Source organism: Plecotus auritus, assembly GCF_963455305.1.
Source record: "Plecotus auritus genome assembly, chromosome: 2".
NCBI lineage: Eukaryota > Metazoa > Chordata > Mammalia > Chiroptera > Vespertilionidae > Plecotus > Plecotus auritus.
Window position 1 is genome coordinate 5,676,815 of NC_137771.1, and position 18,002 is coordinate 5,694,816.

General features: G+C 44.2%; 1 protein-coding gene across 3 annotated transcripts in view; it reads left to right on the forward strand.

Annotated features, from left to right (window-relative positions):
- Positions 1–9,255, forward strand: part of UBE4B (ubiquitination factor E4B) — a 98,318-nt gene extending 89,063 nt beyond the window's left edge. For all 3 annotated transcript variants that reach the window (XM_080658480.1, XM_080658478.1, XM_080658479.1), the window contains 6 exons: positions 38–182; positions 2,554–2,688; positions 4,685–4,876; positions 7,378–7,552; positions 8,054–8,200; positions 8,529–9,255. In XM_080658480.1, coding sequence (XP_080514606.1) covers positions 38–182; positions 2,554–2,688; positions 4,685–4,876; positions 7,378–7,552; positions 8,054–8,200; positions 8,529–8,590 — 856 coding nt within the window. In that variant the 3' untranslated portion in view covers positions 8,591–9,255. The remainder of the gene's footprint in view (positions 1–37; positions 183–2,553; positions 2,689–4,684; positions 4,877–7,377; positions 7,553–8,053; positions 8,201–8,528) is intronic.
- The last annotated feature ends 8,747 nt before the right edge of the window (positions 9,256–18,002 follow it).

Below are 18,002 nucleotides of genomic sequence, written 5' to 3' on the forward strand. Positions count from 1 at the left end.
GAGCTGTGTGACCATGTCCCATATCATTGCCTTGCAGCTCTGGGAAGCAGTTCGTTCGCTATATAAACATGCTGATCAATGACACGACGTTTTTGCTCGATGAAAGTCTGGAGTCCCTGAAGCGGATCCACGAGGTGCAAGAGGAGATGAAGAACAAAGAGCAGTGGGAGCAGCTGCCCCGGGTGAGCACGGGGCCCGCACAGCCTGGCGGGAAGCTGTGGGCTTCCCTGAAGTTAATCCCAGGTTTGGGCAGGAGGAAACGTAAACACTTGCTCTGAAGCTAAGAAGTGATGACCAAGTCCTCCTGGTGTCCAGAACTTGGGCCTTTGCATTTTAAGGGCTTTTTGGAGAAGAGCTTTTATTGTCTGAATATGTTATTAAGATTTATGAAAGTGACTAGGAATACATCTCAAATCCTGTCCGCGAGACAGGAGTGGCATCTGGGTGATCACTCGGGGTTCCATTGGGGTTTTCTTTCAATTGATCTTCGCTTTTCTATTCAGTTACTCGTGGCAAAGAGGCTGTTCTGCCAGGTTCCATGAGGAAATCATATCTTGCCACGGACGGCCCACTGCCCCGCCCCGACATTCACTGCAGCCGTGTGGATGGTCCCGGTCAGTTCCCAGGCCCTTCCTTGCCAGCTACTGCTGATGTCACGTATTGACATTCTGGTTGGCCTCCCCCATCCGTGTCACTGCAAAGTCTCCGCTTTGTCTACGCCAGTGTATCATCCACTTATGAGGCTTCTCCTGGACCAGCTTGTATTGTAGATGTTGGGATCCGGGTCTTTGCACATTATCTTGTTCACAGTCAGTGCTTAATAGCACTTGTTTGAGACAACTGAACAGATAATATGGTTTTGTCCGGGTTAATGGGTGGAAAAGGGTCATAAATAATCCCTAACAAGTGCAGTTTCAGAAATCATCTCCCTTTGACTTAGAAGTCACTTCCCACCTTCCACCTCCCTGCCTGCTCCCCCTGTGCTCTGGTGCCCAGCCCCCGTTACTCTCCACACTTACTCCCTGGGTCGGTGTTTGCGGAGGGTTCTGGTTGGTATTTTGAATCTAGTAGAATTTTGATATAATAATAACTCTCTATTATGAACGACTGTCCCATACACTGCAGGACATTTAGCATCTCTGGCTCACTCCCATTTAATGTCAGTGATGGGCCCTCCTCCCTGAGTCTGCAGGCAGCGAGAAACCGCTGCGTGTGGCCTGGTGCCCCCGTTGAAAATCACTGCTGGGTGATTTCCTCTGTCCCAAGCCTTTAACTGTCTGTATTCTGAGGACTCAGAATGTGTCTTCCCGGCTCAGGTCTCTCCTGACTCTGTAACTGCTGTTGACCTGCCTCTCTGCCTAGTGGTCTCATAGGGACCTCAAGCTTAACTTGTGTCAACTGAACGCTGGGTAGCCCTCCAGACCTCGCCAGGTCTGCCCACTCTCACACCCTGCCGTTGCTCTGGTTCAGCACCCCTGTGTCATCCCTCATTCCTTTCCCTCTCAGCAGAACCTCTAGGCTCCATCCTTTTGTTGTTAATCTTCACCTGAGGGGTGTGTGTGTGTGTGTGTGTGTGTGTGTGTTTTATTTTTAAGAAAACATTTTTATTGATTTCAGAGAGAGGGAAAGGAGAGAGAGATAGAGACATCAATGATGAGAGAGAGTAATCAGTTGGCAGCCTCCTGCAGGCCCCCTACTGGGGATCAAGGTCGTAACCCAGGCATGTGCCTTCGACCGGAATCAAACCCAGGACCTTTCAGTCCGCAGGCTGACGCTCTATCTACTGAGCCAAACCAGCTAGGGCTACCTGAGGATACTGATTTTTAGAGAAAGTGGAAGAGGGGGAAGAAGGGAGAGAAAAAACATTGATGTAAGGGACATACCTATTGGTTGCCTCCTGCACGTACAGAACCCACAGGTTTCAGTATCATATCACATGTTTTTAAAGCAATGCTGACTAAGTAAAAGTCTTTATTAAGGGAAATGAACACGTATCAGATACGACATAAGATTCACTTATTTCATCCTGCGAAGAAGTTGATTTCTTTTTTTTTTTTCTTTTTAATATATTTTATTGATTTCTTACAGAGAGGAAGGGAGAGGGAGAGAGAGTTAGAAACATTGATGAGAGAAAAACATCTATCAGCTGCCTCCTGCACACCCCCTACTGGGGATGTGCCTGCAACCAAGGTACATGGCCTTGACCGGAATTGAACCTGGGACCCTTGAGTCCACAGGCTGACGCTCTATCCACTGGGCCAAACCGGTTAGGGCGATGGTGATTTCTTTTATCACAAAGGAAACTGCGTCTTGTGTGAGTTAAATGTTGTGCCACAGTCGCCTTACTCAAAGTCCTAAAGAGTTTGATGCGGACAGGAAAGCTTCAGTGACCTGGAGGGTTCCCGAGGCTGGGCTGTCTTGTCATTCCCTAAGGACGCTGGCTTTGCGATGCGCTTTTCCACTTATGAGCGGACTTTTTTCCCGTCCTCGTGGCGTGTCGATGAGCTGGGGACTAGTCCTGAGATTTGTTTGGCCTCTGCTCACTTTCCCCAGGACCAGCAGCAGGCCCGGCAGTCCCAGCTGGCTCAGGACGAGCGGGTGTCACGCTCCTATCTTGCCCTGGCAACGGAAACCGTGGACATGTTCCACATCCTCACGAAGCAGGTCCAGAAGCCCTTCCTCAGGCCGGTGAGTAGAGACTTCGGGGGTTATGTTGTGTCTGTTGGATTTCACGTTCAGACTCTGTCACTTGTAACTGAATGGAGTGTGGAAGGCTCAGTGTCACAGTCACTGACGAGTGAAATTCTGTTGCTGATTTTTCCCCACCGAGGCTCATTGATACACACAGCGCTGTTGATAGGCTGAAGTCCACAAGTGGTCGCTTCCAAGTTAACTTAGGAATTCACTTTCTGCTTAGACAGCACTTTGGGTTGTTAATGTTGAAGCTATGACATGTTTTTATCATTATGGACTCCTGTGTTTTATTTAGAGGAAAAGTAAGGTGACATCAATTGGAAATTAGAGACCATTAAGTAGAAGTAGTTGATAATGTATAAGATCTTTGATTCTCTTAGGTGTAGCTTTGTGACAGTCAAGAAGCCAAAGGTTAATGAGAGTCATAATTAGGTTTATGATAGATCAAAGGTTGTCAGAATGTTTGGCCTTGACATGATGCATGAGACCTCGTCCTGTTTCTGAAATTGAAGCTGAGCAACATCACCGAAGATCGCCGCTTTGCTGCACCTGAGCCCCCCCACCCCCTTCACCCCCACCCACGGTTTAGAAACTTTACAGTGTGGCCAGGACAAAGGGTAGTGAGGAAGGCAGAAAAGAGGCTTAAACTTTACCTGTAAATGCCGGACAGTGAATAGTTCAGGCACGTGGGCCACACGGTCTCTGCCACGGCTACTCGGCTTTGCCCTGCCCTGCAAAAGCAGCCACAGACGGTGCACGTTAGAGACTACAGAAGCAGGCACCAGGCTGGCTTCGGCCACGGCTGGCAGTTTGCCCGTCCCTACTGTGACCGTGTTTGGTTTTCTGTTCAGTGACCCCAAGGGCAGTGCCACTGATAGTTAAAAGGTAGGAAACATAAAAACCATTTAAGACTAAATTAACATGAGGCCGTATTTAGTTCCATAGCCTTCACTTTTCAGAGGAAATGATCGAAAGCTAAGCCTAGTCTGTTCATGTCCATTGAAATGAACGTGTTTCAGGACCTGCACATCGACCTGGGCTGGTCTTCTGCCCGGGCTGCGCCTGCGCCTGCGTTGCTGTGTGCTTTTCCTTCACTACACAAAACTCCCACTTCCAGAGGAAAACAGGTTTCCAGCTCTCTCCTGTTCTTCTCCCTGCTTATCCCACAGATTCCTGATTAAATACAGGCGCACTTTACTTTCTGCAAAAGCCGGTTCCTGAAAAGCAGGTTCCTGAGCTGAGTTGAATTTGTGTAAACCCAGTCATTGCATTTAAGGAAAGCCTCGCCCCCAAAGGGCAGCTTTTACCCTCTCAGCCACATGTCCCTGTGTCAGGTTTGCTTACAGCAGTGTGTGCCCAGCTGGAGTAGGTGCTGTGTCCTCTCATGGGGTTATTGCATGATTGCTGTAGTCCAGCTGTTTCACTTAAGCCGGCTCTGTCTCACTGGCTACATTTAAAACTGCTCAGGCATAAATTTTATCTTCTACTTCTTTGCATTTCTCTCCTCTTGGCACCTGATAGGTAAAGAATGGCGGGTACTGCCTGAACTGCCAGGGACTTTTGAAATTCATACAGAAGTAATGCATAAAGTGATGGCCTACAGAGCATGTTCAAAAACTTATGATTTGTGTTATGATGATGGAATTACGAATGATTTTCCCTCTTTTACCCGTTTCTTGCAAATTTAGAATGATCCTTGTTTTTATAATTAAAAGCATGACTTTATAGAAAAGGTTGCCTTTTGTTGGTATTTATAAATATCCCACCAACGTACAACACTCTCTTAAGTATTAGAATGATGGGATTGGAAATGGAGAGTAAAACATTTTTGAATTCAGTGTTTTTCTTCAGCTGATGATTCACAGCACTTACCAGGGATTCTTTGAAGATGAATCCAGCCAATTCCTGTTGCTCCACTGAAATGGGAGTTTTTGGTCCTTCTCACTTGTCTCAACAGCATGAATTGTCCTATTATCCTGTGATTTCCTAGGAACTTGGACCCCGACTGGCTGCAATGCTGAACTTCAATCTTCAGCAACTCTGTGGTCCCAAGTGCCGTGACCTGAAAGTTGAAAACCCCGAGAAATACGGCTTTGAACCAAAGAAGCTGTTGGACCAACTGACAGATATTTACTTGCAGCTAGATTGTGCGCGGTTCGCTAAAGCCATCGCTGACGACCAGGTCGGTGCCAGGGTCGCCGCCGTTTCAGAGGGAGTCTGGGGTCAGGCTGCTGCCTGGCGACTTGAATTTGCTGTTCTGGGTTTCCTGGCAGATCCATGCGATTACATAGCCATCTGTTCCTGAATTCCCCACTTGAAATCAAGGAAGGTGATACTTTTCAAAATATGGTTTGAGACATTTTTAGTACATAAGTGGGAATCGTGAGCATAGCTGCCAGGGGACTTGTCTGCTGTAAATGGAGATGAAGTGGCCGTTTTCCTTCGGCCTAAAAGGCAAGATTAGCCTCCCAGGTCCACCTCCCATTGCGGTCTGGACTCAGATATAGCTCGGGGCTTCATTCCACAAGTCCGTGACCTTCCCAGAAAGAGCCCCATTTTCTCAGAGAAGCCACGCTGTCATCCCAAAGCCTCAGCTTTAGTGCTGCCTTCACTTTGGTCTTCCAGGTTTCAAACCTCGATGGTTATTTCCACATTCTTCCCTCCCCTTCTCCCTGTGTCCCTGTGACCACATCTGGCTCCCGATGTAGCCCAGCCACACCCAGCTGTACCCTGGACTTCCCAGCAATCTCCTCCCTCCTCTTCTCTGTCCTCACCATGTGAACATAAAATAACTAATTCTTCCTAACTGAACACCAGATTTAACCACTTTCCATGTTTTTACTGCTTGGATCCTCAAAAATCCTACGATGCAGGTTTAGTTAGAGTCCTCCTTTTTTTTTTTTAATATTTTATTGATTTTTTACAGAGAGGAAGGGAGAGGGATAGAGAGCTAGAAACATCGATCAGCTGCTCCTGCACACCTCCTACTGGGGATGTGCCTGCAACCAAGGTACATGCCCTTGACCGGAATCGAACCTGGGACTTTTCAGTCTGCAGGCCGACGCTCTATCCACTGAGCCAAACCAGTTAGGGCTAGAGTCCTCCTTTTGAAATGAGGCACGGAGAGTTCACGTAGCGCGTGTGAAGTTAGTGGGGTAGAGCAGGTCCCAGAGCCTCCCTGAGCCCCTGTTCTCAACCTCTCTGCTCTCTACGTAAAATGCCCCAAAGTTCCATGCTCTGTCCTGTCTTCCCATTTCTGTTCACACTTTTATCCAGTTCATATCTCACATCTCAGTTTAAACATCGGTAGGCATTCTAGAAGGTTCCTCACCCTTAACCTCATCCAAAGGTTAAAATGGGGGAAATGTAAGTACTTCTTAAAAATAACAGCTTTATTGAGATATTACTCACATATGTAAGTTCTTTGTTTTCACCACATTTACCTCCTCTCATGCTGCTAGAGCACAGTGCCTTGCAAGGGCCGAAATAGACTCGTTTTTTCTCTTTAATATTTAAATTTAAAAAGAAATGCAGGCTTGCTGTAAAAATAATTCAAACATTTCCAAATTCCCCTCATTTCCCTTAATCCTGAAGCCCTCTCCAGAGGTGATGACCTTGTACAGTTTGGTGTGTACTATCCCGTGTTTATGTATTACTAGAGGCCCAGTGCACGAATTTGTGCACAGGTGGGGTCCAGCTGGCCCACCCCCAATCAGGGCGGATCAGGGCCAGGCCTGTCAGGAGGAGGAGACGGTGGGAGGTTGGTCGGCTGGCCCTCCCTGATCAGGGCCCCATCAGGGCCAGGCCAGCTCGGGGGAGGGGCTGAGGGCAATTGGCCCGCAGGCCCTGCCCCCAATTTGGGTGGGAGGACTGATTGGGGGTGGGGCCAGCTGTGGGGAGTTTGTGGGCAGTTGGCCGGCCAGCCCCAACCCCGATTAGTGTCGGGGGTCGGGGGGAGGAGGCCGATCGGGGGTGGAGCTGGCTGGGGAGAGGCACCGCGGGCCAATTGGGGTGGTGGGGGATGATCGGGGGTGGGATCTGGCATGGGGAGGGGCTGTGGGCAGTGGCCCGGCTGGCCCTGCCCTTGATCAGAGTCGGGGGGCTGATCAGGGGCAGAACTGACTGGGGGAAGGGGCCATAGGCCGATTGGGGGTGGGGCAGGGCTGGGCGGGAGGAGGGGCTACAGGAGGTTGGCCGGCCAGTCCTGCCCCTGATTGGGGTGGAGGGGGCGATCAGGGGCGGGACCGGCCCAGTGGAGGGGCTGTGGGCCCATCGGGGTGGTGGGGGCCCATTGTGGGTAGGGCCAGCCAGGGGGAAGGGCTGCAGGACGTTGGCCGGCCGCCCTGCCCCCTATTGGTGTGGGAGAGGCCAATCAGGGGCGGTGCCAGCTGCGGGGAGGGGCTGGGGGAGGTTGGCTGGCCGGCCCCACCCCCTGATCAGGCTGGTTCGCTGGCCACAGTGGGCGTCATAGCAACTGGTCATTCTGATCATTACAGCATTCTGGTCACTGGCTTTTTATATATATAGATAGTCATGTAAAAGTATTTGCATATACACATTATAATTTTAGGACTTTTTTTTTTAGAAAACACACAAATAGATCATACTTTGGGTATTTTCTGCAGCTTACTTTTCCCCCCTTACACTATATTTACATCTTACATTGTCTTTCCTCATCCACAGAGATCCTATAGCAAAGAGTTGTTTGAAGAAGTTATTTCGAAGATGCGGAAGGCAGGGATCAAATCCACCATCGCGATAGAGAAGTTTAAACTCCTCGCCGAGAAGGTGGAGGAGATAGTGGCCAAAAACGCGCGGGCCGAGATCGACTACAGCGACGCTCCGGACGAGTTCCGAGGCAAGTGGCCCGCTTTTCTCATGCCCTGTCCTTTGCTTTGAGTTCACTGGAAACAGGAACAGAAAAGAGGACGGACGTCCTGTGCTTCCAACTTGTTACTGGTGTGCTGTGGTTGCTTTCTGGGGCACTTTGTCTGAACTTGCATTTGCCTGCTTTTAGCTCATATTGTAAATTAAAAGACGAGAAAAGGTCCTTAGCCTGACTTCAAACCAGGTAAAACCCTGAAGACCCTAAGGCCCGCCTCACCCTTACTAGTACAAGTGGGGATTGGCGTTTCCAAAGAATCCTGAGAAGCCCGAACGAAAGCTGTCTGGCCCAACCTTCTCTCTTCTTTCCTCCCAGCAGTGGCTGATAAGAGGTCACTTTCCCTCAAAACTTGGGGCCCATTTGGCTGCTATTCATATGGACATGTGTGTTACTTCTCCCTGGCAGGAGGGGCTTGGTTTTGTTTCCGGTTGTAGGTCCTGTTATGTTAGAAGTTGCTTTGCTCTGTCTCTGTAGACCCTCTGATGGACACCCTGATGACTGACCCCGTGCGGCTGCCCTCCGGCACCATCATGGACCGCTCCATCATTCTGCGGCACCTGCTCAACTCCCCCACAGACCCCTTCAACCGGCAGACGCTGACCGAGAGCATGCTGGAACCAGGTACAGGGTGCAGGGCTTGGAGGCGGTGCCTGCGGCAGCAACAAATGTGGCGGCCAAAATCCAGTGTTGGAGATTAATCAGAGGGGGAACTTATCAAATCCAGAAACTCTCCCTAGCCTATGACACTTAGTGGAGAAGACACGAAGCATTCCTTGTTCTTTTTCACTGTAGAAGTCTAGTCCTTCTCATGTCCTGCTTCTTCCTTCTTCCGTCTTCATTGCACTGAGTGAATGAATGGCCTTCCTTTCCATTTATACCAACAACGAGCATCATCTCTCTGGAAAAGCCCTTCCATCAAGGCATTAATCCTCCCCTTTTCTTTTCTCAGTGCCAGAACTGAAAGAGCAGATTCACGCCTGGATGAGAGAGAAGCAGAACAGTGATCATTAAACGTCCCTTGTCCACCCTCTGCTCGCAGCAGCCACAGCCAGCGAGGCAAGCAGAAGCAGCATCGGTGGTGAACTGCTCTTCACATGTGGAGGCCAGACGTGGCGACGACACCGAGAGCCCTCCCAACGCGACCAAGCGGTGGCCATCTGCAAGGACATGAACGAGAAGGAGCCCACTTCCTGTACATATATTTAAGTGACAGCCCTGGTCCAACGCTCGAGGGACACACTGATCGGTGGCTGCTGTAACGAAGCGCGTCCTTCGTATGTCACAATTTGGGGCTTTTGCAGCGGAAGTTTTTTAGTGATTGATAATGAATGGGTTTGGGCAGCGTCCCCTCCATCTTTTTGTTTTTTTTCTAAATTCAATATCCATTGATTTGATTGTGATTAGAGAACCTTGGACATTTTGCTGCTAAAGAATCTTTCCCCTTCCCTTCCTCTCCTGCCCCAACTTGCACTGCTGTGGATTTTTTTAAGAGAAACAAAAACAAAAATAAATTCCTTTCCCTGGCTCTCCAAACATATATTCTGTGAGATAACTGTGCCTGCAACAAAGTGTTAATCCTGGGATCGTATTTTTATATCATATTCACATATTTGTTTTTTTAATTGGTGTTAGATGACATGATTAATAAAAAAGGCAAGATATTTTCAGAATTTGAATTTCAGTTTTTATTTTTATTTTGAAATGGCCCTTAAATTTTTTTTTTTTTTTAACTCTAAGCAAAATGAAGAGAATCCTGTAGCTCTGATCCTTGTCATAAACCCTCTCTGGAACCTAAGAGCAGCTGCAGCAAAGGGAATGCTTACGTCTATCAGGATTAAATGACTTAGGGTTTGGGGGGAAGGGAGGTTGGTGTTTTTAATGCTTCGTGACAGTTGGAAACCTTTACAGTTCCCCTGTGAGGAGGGTACATAAATTCCTCAACTCTTGGGTCTGTGAGTTCAAGGCAGGGGTCATGTACATGATGTGTCCTTTGGGGCTTGGCCTTACCAAAGCAAAAAAGGGGTGCAAGAAATGTGGAGAGATGTCTGCTTGTACAAACACACACAGGCAAACACCCACACACACGCACAAAAACATAAGACTTTTTGTATTACTGCTCCCTACGTAACATACTTGAATTCTCGAATTTCCTTTGGGGTAAAAAAGGATTTGAAATCATAAAGTGTTTTGAAGAAATTAAGTCTACAAAAACTTTCTTTTCCTTTTTTCCCCCCTCCACAGACAATGTCCTCTGTTCATTTCCTAATGCAAACTACAATAAATGGTGATACACATTTAGAAGGCATCTTCTTTGAGTCTCTTCTTTTTGTGGAAAATAAAGGGGTGGATAAACAACAAGAGCTAGATGCGTGTGCCTGTGGGGCATTATCTTCCCTGCAGCCCGTTAGGAGTGGCTGTGTTTGAAAGAAAATACTGGGATTTGTGTGAGTTGATGCTCCATTTGGTTCTCATTCCACTGTCTGCTTGTCTGAGGGGGTTGAGCTTTAACATCTTGTCTCTGCTGTTCTCAAGTTGCTCCCTTATCTAAAACATCTCTTCCCCTGACCTTTAAAGTTCTTACTCAAGTTCAACCCATTTCCTAAGCACTTTCTCAGGCACTGCAGTTTATAAAGCCGTATCTCCCAGCTCATGTGATAATATAGGGAGCACTTATATAGTATTGACTATGTACCAGGCACTACCAAAGGCCTTTATATGGATGATTTCATCCTCAAAAAGACGGTACTATTATCTTTGGTTTTTCTTAAACAGATCAGATGTGGTCATGGAGAGGTTAAGTAACTTGTCCAAGGTTACCTGGCCAGTTAGTGGAAGAGCAGGTGTCCAGACTCAGAGCCCATGCCCTTAGCCACCATGTCCCCATCTCTTCAGCATGTTTGGACTAAATCACATTCCCCCCCCAAAAAAATATAATGTATTCCTTATAGCAAAAATTTCAGCGAACATAAATGAAAACTAAAAACATCCATAATCCCCCACGCAGATAATTCTGTTTACCTTTTATGAAACAATATTATATGCCTATAAAATGACGGTGTTTGCTGCCTTCTATGCCTAATGTTTCTTTAATCCATCTCAGGAATGTGTGTTGTCTCCTCTCCATCCAGATTGTAAATCTTCAGAGGCATCGATTCTGTCATGTCATTTGCATGCCCCACTGGTCCATGAGTATAATAGGGTGCTGCTTTATTCTCCTTATGCGCGCATGGCTTTGAATATTCCGCCGGGTACTATCTAAGGGGAAGATGTTTGGGATTTTTATTTTTAGAGTCTCAGGGTTGCTATTTTATAGCAACTTGTGGTTGCCTTCAATCTGTTAATCATGGATATTAACATAAATTACAAATACTTTTAATGTAGATTTGACTACAAGGAAGATGGTCCCGTAGGAAGGAGGCTCTGAGGAGCAGAGGAGGAGAGAAATGGTCCTGAGAGAAAGATGATCAAACTAACTTTTCACGTGTTTTATGACTCACTCTTGTGTGGGTTTTAAACAGGAGTTGCTAAAATATCTTTTGAAAAGATAGCTAAGCACATTATTTTGTTCATATTTTGTAACTTTTGGGTTTGGTTCATAAAATAATTTCACAGTGTTTTCTGGGGGGTGCTAAGATGAGAAAAGTAAGCCCCACTGACTAGGTAAGTGATTGAAGGAAATATCCGTAGTGGGTTATGAGCTTGACGTTTGGTATCAGCTAGTATTGGGCTAAAGGAAGGCACCTTTGGTTGATAAGTATGCATTTCTTGAGCATATTCTATGTGTGAACCACTCTTTTTTTAAAATTTTATTTTATTGTTTAAAGTATTACACATAGTAGTACATATATCTCCTTTTTTTCCCCATAGGTCTTCCCCCATCCTCCCCTACCCCCTGTCACATGCCCTCATCCCACCACCCCCAGTGTCTTGTGTCCATTGGTTGTGCTTATATGCATGCATACAAGTCCTTTGGTTGATCTCTTTCCCCCCTCCCCAACACTCCCTAACCTTCCTGCTGTAATTTGACAGACTGGTGCTTTACTGCCTCTGTGTCTATCTTTTGTGTATTAATTTATTTAATCTTCAACAGCTGTGTGAGGGAGGTAGTGCAGTGGCACGTGAACCAGGCAATCTGAGCTTCAGAAGCTGATCATTCCTGCTGGATGGCAGTGCTCCAGAATGATCCAAGTTCAGAATGCCTGTGGAGGTGTGGAGAAGCAACATAGCATTCTGGAAGGAGCTTTGACCTTGGGGTCAAGCTCCAGACCCAATCCTCATTTTAAATGGTTAGAGAATTGAATCTCACAGCTTCATTACCAGCCACTCATTGATGACCCCTAAATTTATGGCTCTAGCCCAGCCCTCTCTCTTCTGCACAGCAGACCCTCAGAATGAACATATCCAAGCCAGTTCCTTATACTTTACCCCAAGCCTGCTCCTCTTAGTCTCCCCATCACAATGGATAGCAACTCCGTCCTTCCGAGTCACACAGGCCAAAAACTTTGGAGTCATCCTTGACTCCTGTTGTGCTCTCTTCCTATCCAGTCTGTCCACAGTTTATCAGCTCTACCTATAAACTCAACCAGGCCCACTGCTCTTACTGGTCTGAGTCAGTGTAAGCAGTTTCCTGGACCATTGCAATAGCATCATAGCTCATCTCCCTGTCTCTCCCCTGTCCCCCTTTCTCAAACTAAGACCAGGTCACTTCTGTACTCAGAACCTGCCAATGGCTTCCTAATCCTCTCAGAATAAAAGAAGCCCTCACAATCGCCTAGAAGGCAATATACTCCCACCTCATCATCTCTCTGACCTCATATCCTTCATCTTCCCCATACTCCAACCACCAAGCCATCCTGGCCTCTTTACCCTCCTTAGGCTTGCTCTCCATCCCTGCAAGGGCCCTTTAACTTGTTACTTCCTCTACAAAGAATTCTCTTCTCACAGATATCCACATGGGTCACTCCCTTCCTCACCTCCCTGAGTCCTTTCTTGTCCACTCTACTTAAAATTGCAACTCATTCACCACCTTTATTGTTCATTTCTCTTCCTTTTCTTTATTTTCTCTGTAGCATTTATCATTATCTAACGTATCATATATGTTCATAGTCTATTTCTCCCACTAGAATGTATGTCCCATGAGAGCAGAGATTTTAGTCTGTTCTTTAGCCACAGTACCTAGAAGAGTACCTGGCACAGTGTAAGTGCTCAATGTATTGAGTGAATTATCTACACTAATAGTAAGATGCAAATTAACCATACCTTTGTGATGCCCACCAGCCAATCAGGAGTGAGTATGCAAATTAACCCAACAAAGATGGTGGGTTAATTTGCATATTCAGGCGCCAAGTGGCCAGGGGCGGGGCGGGATGCTTGCATCGTCACCATGGCAATGACGCCGGCATTCTGCACCGCCCCAGCCACTCTGGGCCTCTGGGCAGCATGGGAAGGCGGAAAGGTGCCTCTGGGCCAGAGCAAAGGCGGTGCTGGCAGCCAAGGGAAGGAAGGCCCATTCTTGCATGAATCTTTGTGCATCGGGCCTCTAGTCTTTATATATATTTGTTTGTCATTCCAGTTGTATCAGCCACTCATTGTTGACCCCAAAATTCAGTGGCTTGATACAAAACAGTGATTGTACCTCCCATGATTCTAGAGGTTCTAAGAGCAAGCATCCAAGAGGACCAGACAGAAGCTGTTTCGCCTTCTATAATCTAGGCTTGGAAGTCACATAGTGTCGCTTCTGCCTTAGTCACAAACCCACCTAGATTTAAGCAGAAGGAATGTGGAACCCACCTCATAATGGGAAGGATGTTAGGATCACACTGTAGGAAGAGCTCTTGGGATGGGAGATAATTGTTTTGGTCATCTTGCAAAATAAAATCTGCCACATTCCTCTCTGGCAACAATTTACAATCTTCCTATATGCAAGATACATTCATCACTCCCCACCCCCTTCTCCCCCCAAAGACTTCCAAATTTATGACATCAGCTTGAAGTCCAGCATTTCATCATCCAAGTCAAGATTAGGTGCAGATGAGGCACCTCAGATGTTATTCTTTGGGTATAGTCCCTTGAGTGCCATTCCTTTGGATCTAAGATCTATGAACTAAAGATATGAGTTATCTACAGACACACACTATACAATCACTGTACAATGATGGGACAGGCATAGAAAAACCACTATAGATGCTCCTGTTTAAAAAGGTGGAAAAGAGAACACACCAGTGTGTGTGTGGGGGGGTGTCACTGGTCCATAGTAATTCTGAAATCTAGACAGGCATGAATTGCTTGTTCCTTCTTCAGGGATCAATCCTATAGCTTGTAACTTGTTCACCACAGCTCTCAGCCCCACCCTCTGGGCTCCTGGTATTTGCCTCTGAATCTTCACATTCTTTTCCAAAAGTAAATTCAATTGCAACTAAGCATTCTTCCCAGCCTGTTTCCTGCTCATAAAGAGGCTGAGTTCAAAAGTCTCTTTTCATCTTGTACTTCATTTGTCCCTTCCTTTTCATTTAAACTGGAGGCACTTCCGTCAGAACAATTCTCTTAAAATTTTGTGGGGTTTCTATGAATCTCTTGAGGTTTACTCTATTGCACAAAAACTACGACCACAGATCTCTTCAAGATAAACTCTTCTATTCTGGGTTTCCTCTGAAACCCTCAAATCTTTCTGAGATCTTAACAAAGGGTTGTTAAAGTCATATTCTTGGCCCAGATGCTTTTTTTCCAGAGGCAAAGAGAAGAAGCCAAGTGACATGTTCATTAACCTGCCTTGAAACCTCTTGACCTAGATCATGGAGTTCATTCACTCTGGATATTTCCTCTTTTCCACATTCCCACAGACAGCAGTGTTGCCAAAGTTTCCACCACTATACAAGAGTTCCCTTTCCTCCAGCTTCCAATAACTTTTGCTCATTTCCTTTAAAGCCTCTTTGATGCCCTTTTAGCCCCACAGTCTCCTCAATGCACTTCTGCCCACCATTCAGTCCCAACACCAATGCCACCTGTTTTAGGCTTTGTTACAACCACACCCACTTCCAGGAACTAAATCTGTTCCTAAAGAGAGTAGCCAAAAGTAACGGCTTAAAACAGCAGCTATTACTATTTCATTCTCATCTACCAGGCTTCTCATGAGAATTTTATTCTCATCAACCAGGAAATCTATGCAGCACTTCAGAATAGAGGACTGGAAGCTTAGACCAGGGCAGTCTGTGCTAACAGAGCTGCTAAGTGTGGAAATCCTGGGAAGTAGAGTCAAAAGAATTTAGTGATTGATTGGATGTGGAGAATGACAGAAAGAGATTAAATTTGGCTCTGAAGTTTTTGGCTTGAACAGTTTGAGAAGTAGAGTTGCCTTTGACTGACTTGGGAAGACAAAGAAGAGTAATTTGGGATTGGGGGAATTCAGTTGCTTCATTTTGTTCATTTTTAATTGCAGATGACTTTAGTCATCCAATGGGCCTTCTCAAGTAGGTAATTGGATATTTGAGCGTGGAGTTTATGGCAGAGGTCCGAATTAGAGAGATTAATTTGAAACTCATCCCTATACTTCACAATTGCTAAATTGTCTTATCTATGAACATAGTAACTTTTAATTTTTTGTTTTTAATATTCTATAAAGGTTTAAATTTTTCTTTGTAATGGTTTTGTGTATGTGTTAGGTTATTTCCTGATTACTTTACAGTGTGTATAGCTATTAGAAAAGATAACTTTTCTATTATATGTTCTAGTTAGATATAATTGCTGTAGAGGTGTTTTTTAAAGTTTATGTTGTATCCAGCAATCTTTCAAAAATATTATTTCTGTTCATTTGGGGGCTCGAATGGATTTTCTATGTAGATAAATGTATTCTCTGTGAATAAAGATGGTTTTGCCTCTTCTTTTTCAATTTTTATACCATTTATTTTTCTCTCTTGTTACATTGGCAAGTACTTATTACATTTTTCAGTATTCTGTTTAACAGAAAAAAGTCATACTAGGTATCTTTGCCTTGTTCCAGAACTAAATGGGAATACATATAAAGTTTTTCTAAAGCATGTGACAGTTGTAGGTTTTTGGGCGACCGTCTTTATCAAGTTATGCAGTTTCCTTCTATTTTTTATTTTAAAGAAAATGTATACATTAAATTACCAAGGTTTTTTTCTTAAACTCATGTCATTTTCACTCAGACTATTAGTGCTGAGAATTACACTCTTAAACTTGTTCATCTTAAATCATTCTTGCATTCCTACATTACTGGTTTCAGCTAGTTAATATTTTATTTAGAATTTTTGCTCTCATGAGCAAAGGTAAAATGAATCCATGCTTTCCTTTTCTACATTTCATTCTTATCCAGTTTTGGAATTAAAGATTTTGTTAGTTTTATCGAATTAGTTGAGAATATATAATTCATTGGATAAATATTCCAAATATATTAATGGAGATCCACTGTCTGCCAAACATTGTTCTAGGGGCTGGGATACAAAAATCCTATTATCATGGAATGTATATTCTATTGAGAGAAGACAGATAATAAACAATCAATTAAAATAACAGTATGATGAATGGTGGTAAATGGTAAAGAGAAAAATTAAAAAGGAAGAGGAAAGTGAGTGGAATTCAGTTTTATTTAGGGTGGACAGGGAAGCCCCATAGAGAAGATGACATTTGACCCTCCCCCTTTTTCTGAAACCACTTATAGATGATTGGGGGAATCGTGGATACTTAAAAGGTTGCTAGACTCTCATAAAACAATCTATGCCTGTGACTTTTTTGTGTGGAATACAGTTAGGGGCGATAGGGACATTTCACTTTCCCTACTGGTTATTGTAGACAAAGAGCTTGAACATAATAGTCCTTTTTGTTATATTTACCACTGTGGTTGTTTTCTCTTTTTCATTATGAATCGTGTTTATCTACATCTTTTTTATTCTTGTCAGATGTTTCGAGATTATTCATTTTTTTCAAAGAACCAGCTGTTGTACTTCTTACTGAAGCATATTCTGCATTCAGACAAGCGCACACATCCTGAGTGTACAGCTGGGCCTTCCCTGGACCCCTCATGCCGTTAAAGAAACACCCAGAGTCCTCTCCTGCTCTCTTCCAGTTACCATTCCCCCCCAAGACCCCGAGAGTTACCACCATCCTGACGAAAATGAACTTTCGATTTGCTTCGTTTTGGTTTTTGTATTCTTTGTTCTTAACCTTTTCATTTCTTCTCCTTTTGTTCTTTGGGTTTGCTTTTGTTCTTTTTCTAGTTTCTCTTGAGTTTAACAGTTTCTTATACATTTTCTGGTACGTGTGATTTAAATTTATAAATTCTCCAACAGCACTGTTTTAACTATGTTCCACCCATGTTGACACATGGTGTTTCCATTGTTATTCATTTCTAGGTCTTTCATGGTCCCCTTTCTGATTTTATTTTCAAATGTTAATAGGATTTTTTAAAACGTCTGTGCACACATCTAGAGCTATATTTGAATCAATTTGAAATTACTTTCTCACTTTATTGCATTGTGCTCTGAGAAGAGTTGCCAAAATGATGCTAATTCTTGGGAATTGATCAAGATTTCCCTGTGGCCTTGAACATGATTAAGCTTTGTAACTGGTCCAGGCATCTCATTGTGTAGCCTTGGTGTATCAGGTGCAAAAATTCTCAAAGTATTTATTGACTACTAGCTAGTTTGTTGATTGTGTTATTGAAATCTCTATTTTCGCTCACTATGTTGTCTGATTTTTAGTTGCTCTATTCATTTAAAGCCTATATGATAAAAATCTCTGTTCCAATTGTTGACTTACCTATTTCTGTGGTTTTATCAGTCATTGCTTCATATCCTTTTGAGGCTATGTTATAAGGAAGATATACTCACAATTATATTTTTTTGATTATCTTTCCTTTTGCTGTCTTATTGTCGTTTATGAAGTTTGTTGTATTAATTTCCACTTTAATATTAAATTGCTACTCTGGTGTTGTTTGGGTTGATATTTGACTAGTATGTATTTTTCCTTGTTTTTCTCCTACCTTTTTATTATGAAATATCACACACTCATAAAAATGCATAAAACTTATGCATCTATTAATATTGTTTCATTTTTTATTGATAGATTGATTTGAGAGAGAGAAAAATATCCATTTGTTGTTCCACTTACTTATACATTCATTGATTGATTCTTGTATGTGCCCTGACTGAGAATCAAACCTGCAACCTTGGCATATCAGGATGACGCTCTAACCAACTGAGTTACCCTGCCAGGGCATCTATGGAGATCTTAATATAGTTTTTTATTTTAGGCTGTAAATATGGTGAATTGCACTGATTAAATTTTGAATTTTAAACAATCCTGGGAGAAATCCCATTAGGACATCACATGTTATCCTCTTTATATAAGGGTTGAGTCAATTTGCTGAAATTTTGTTAAAAATATTTGCATCTATTTATACCTAACA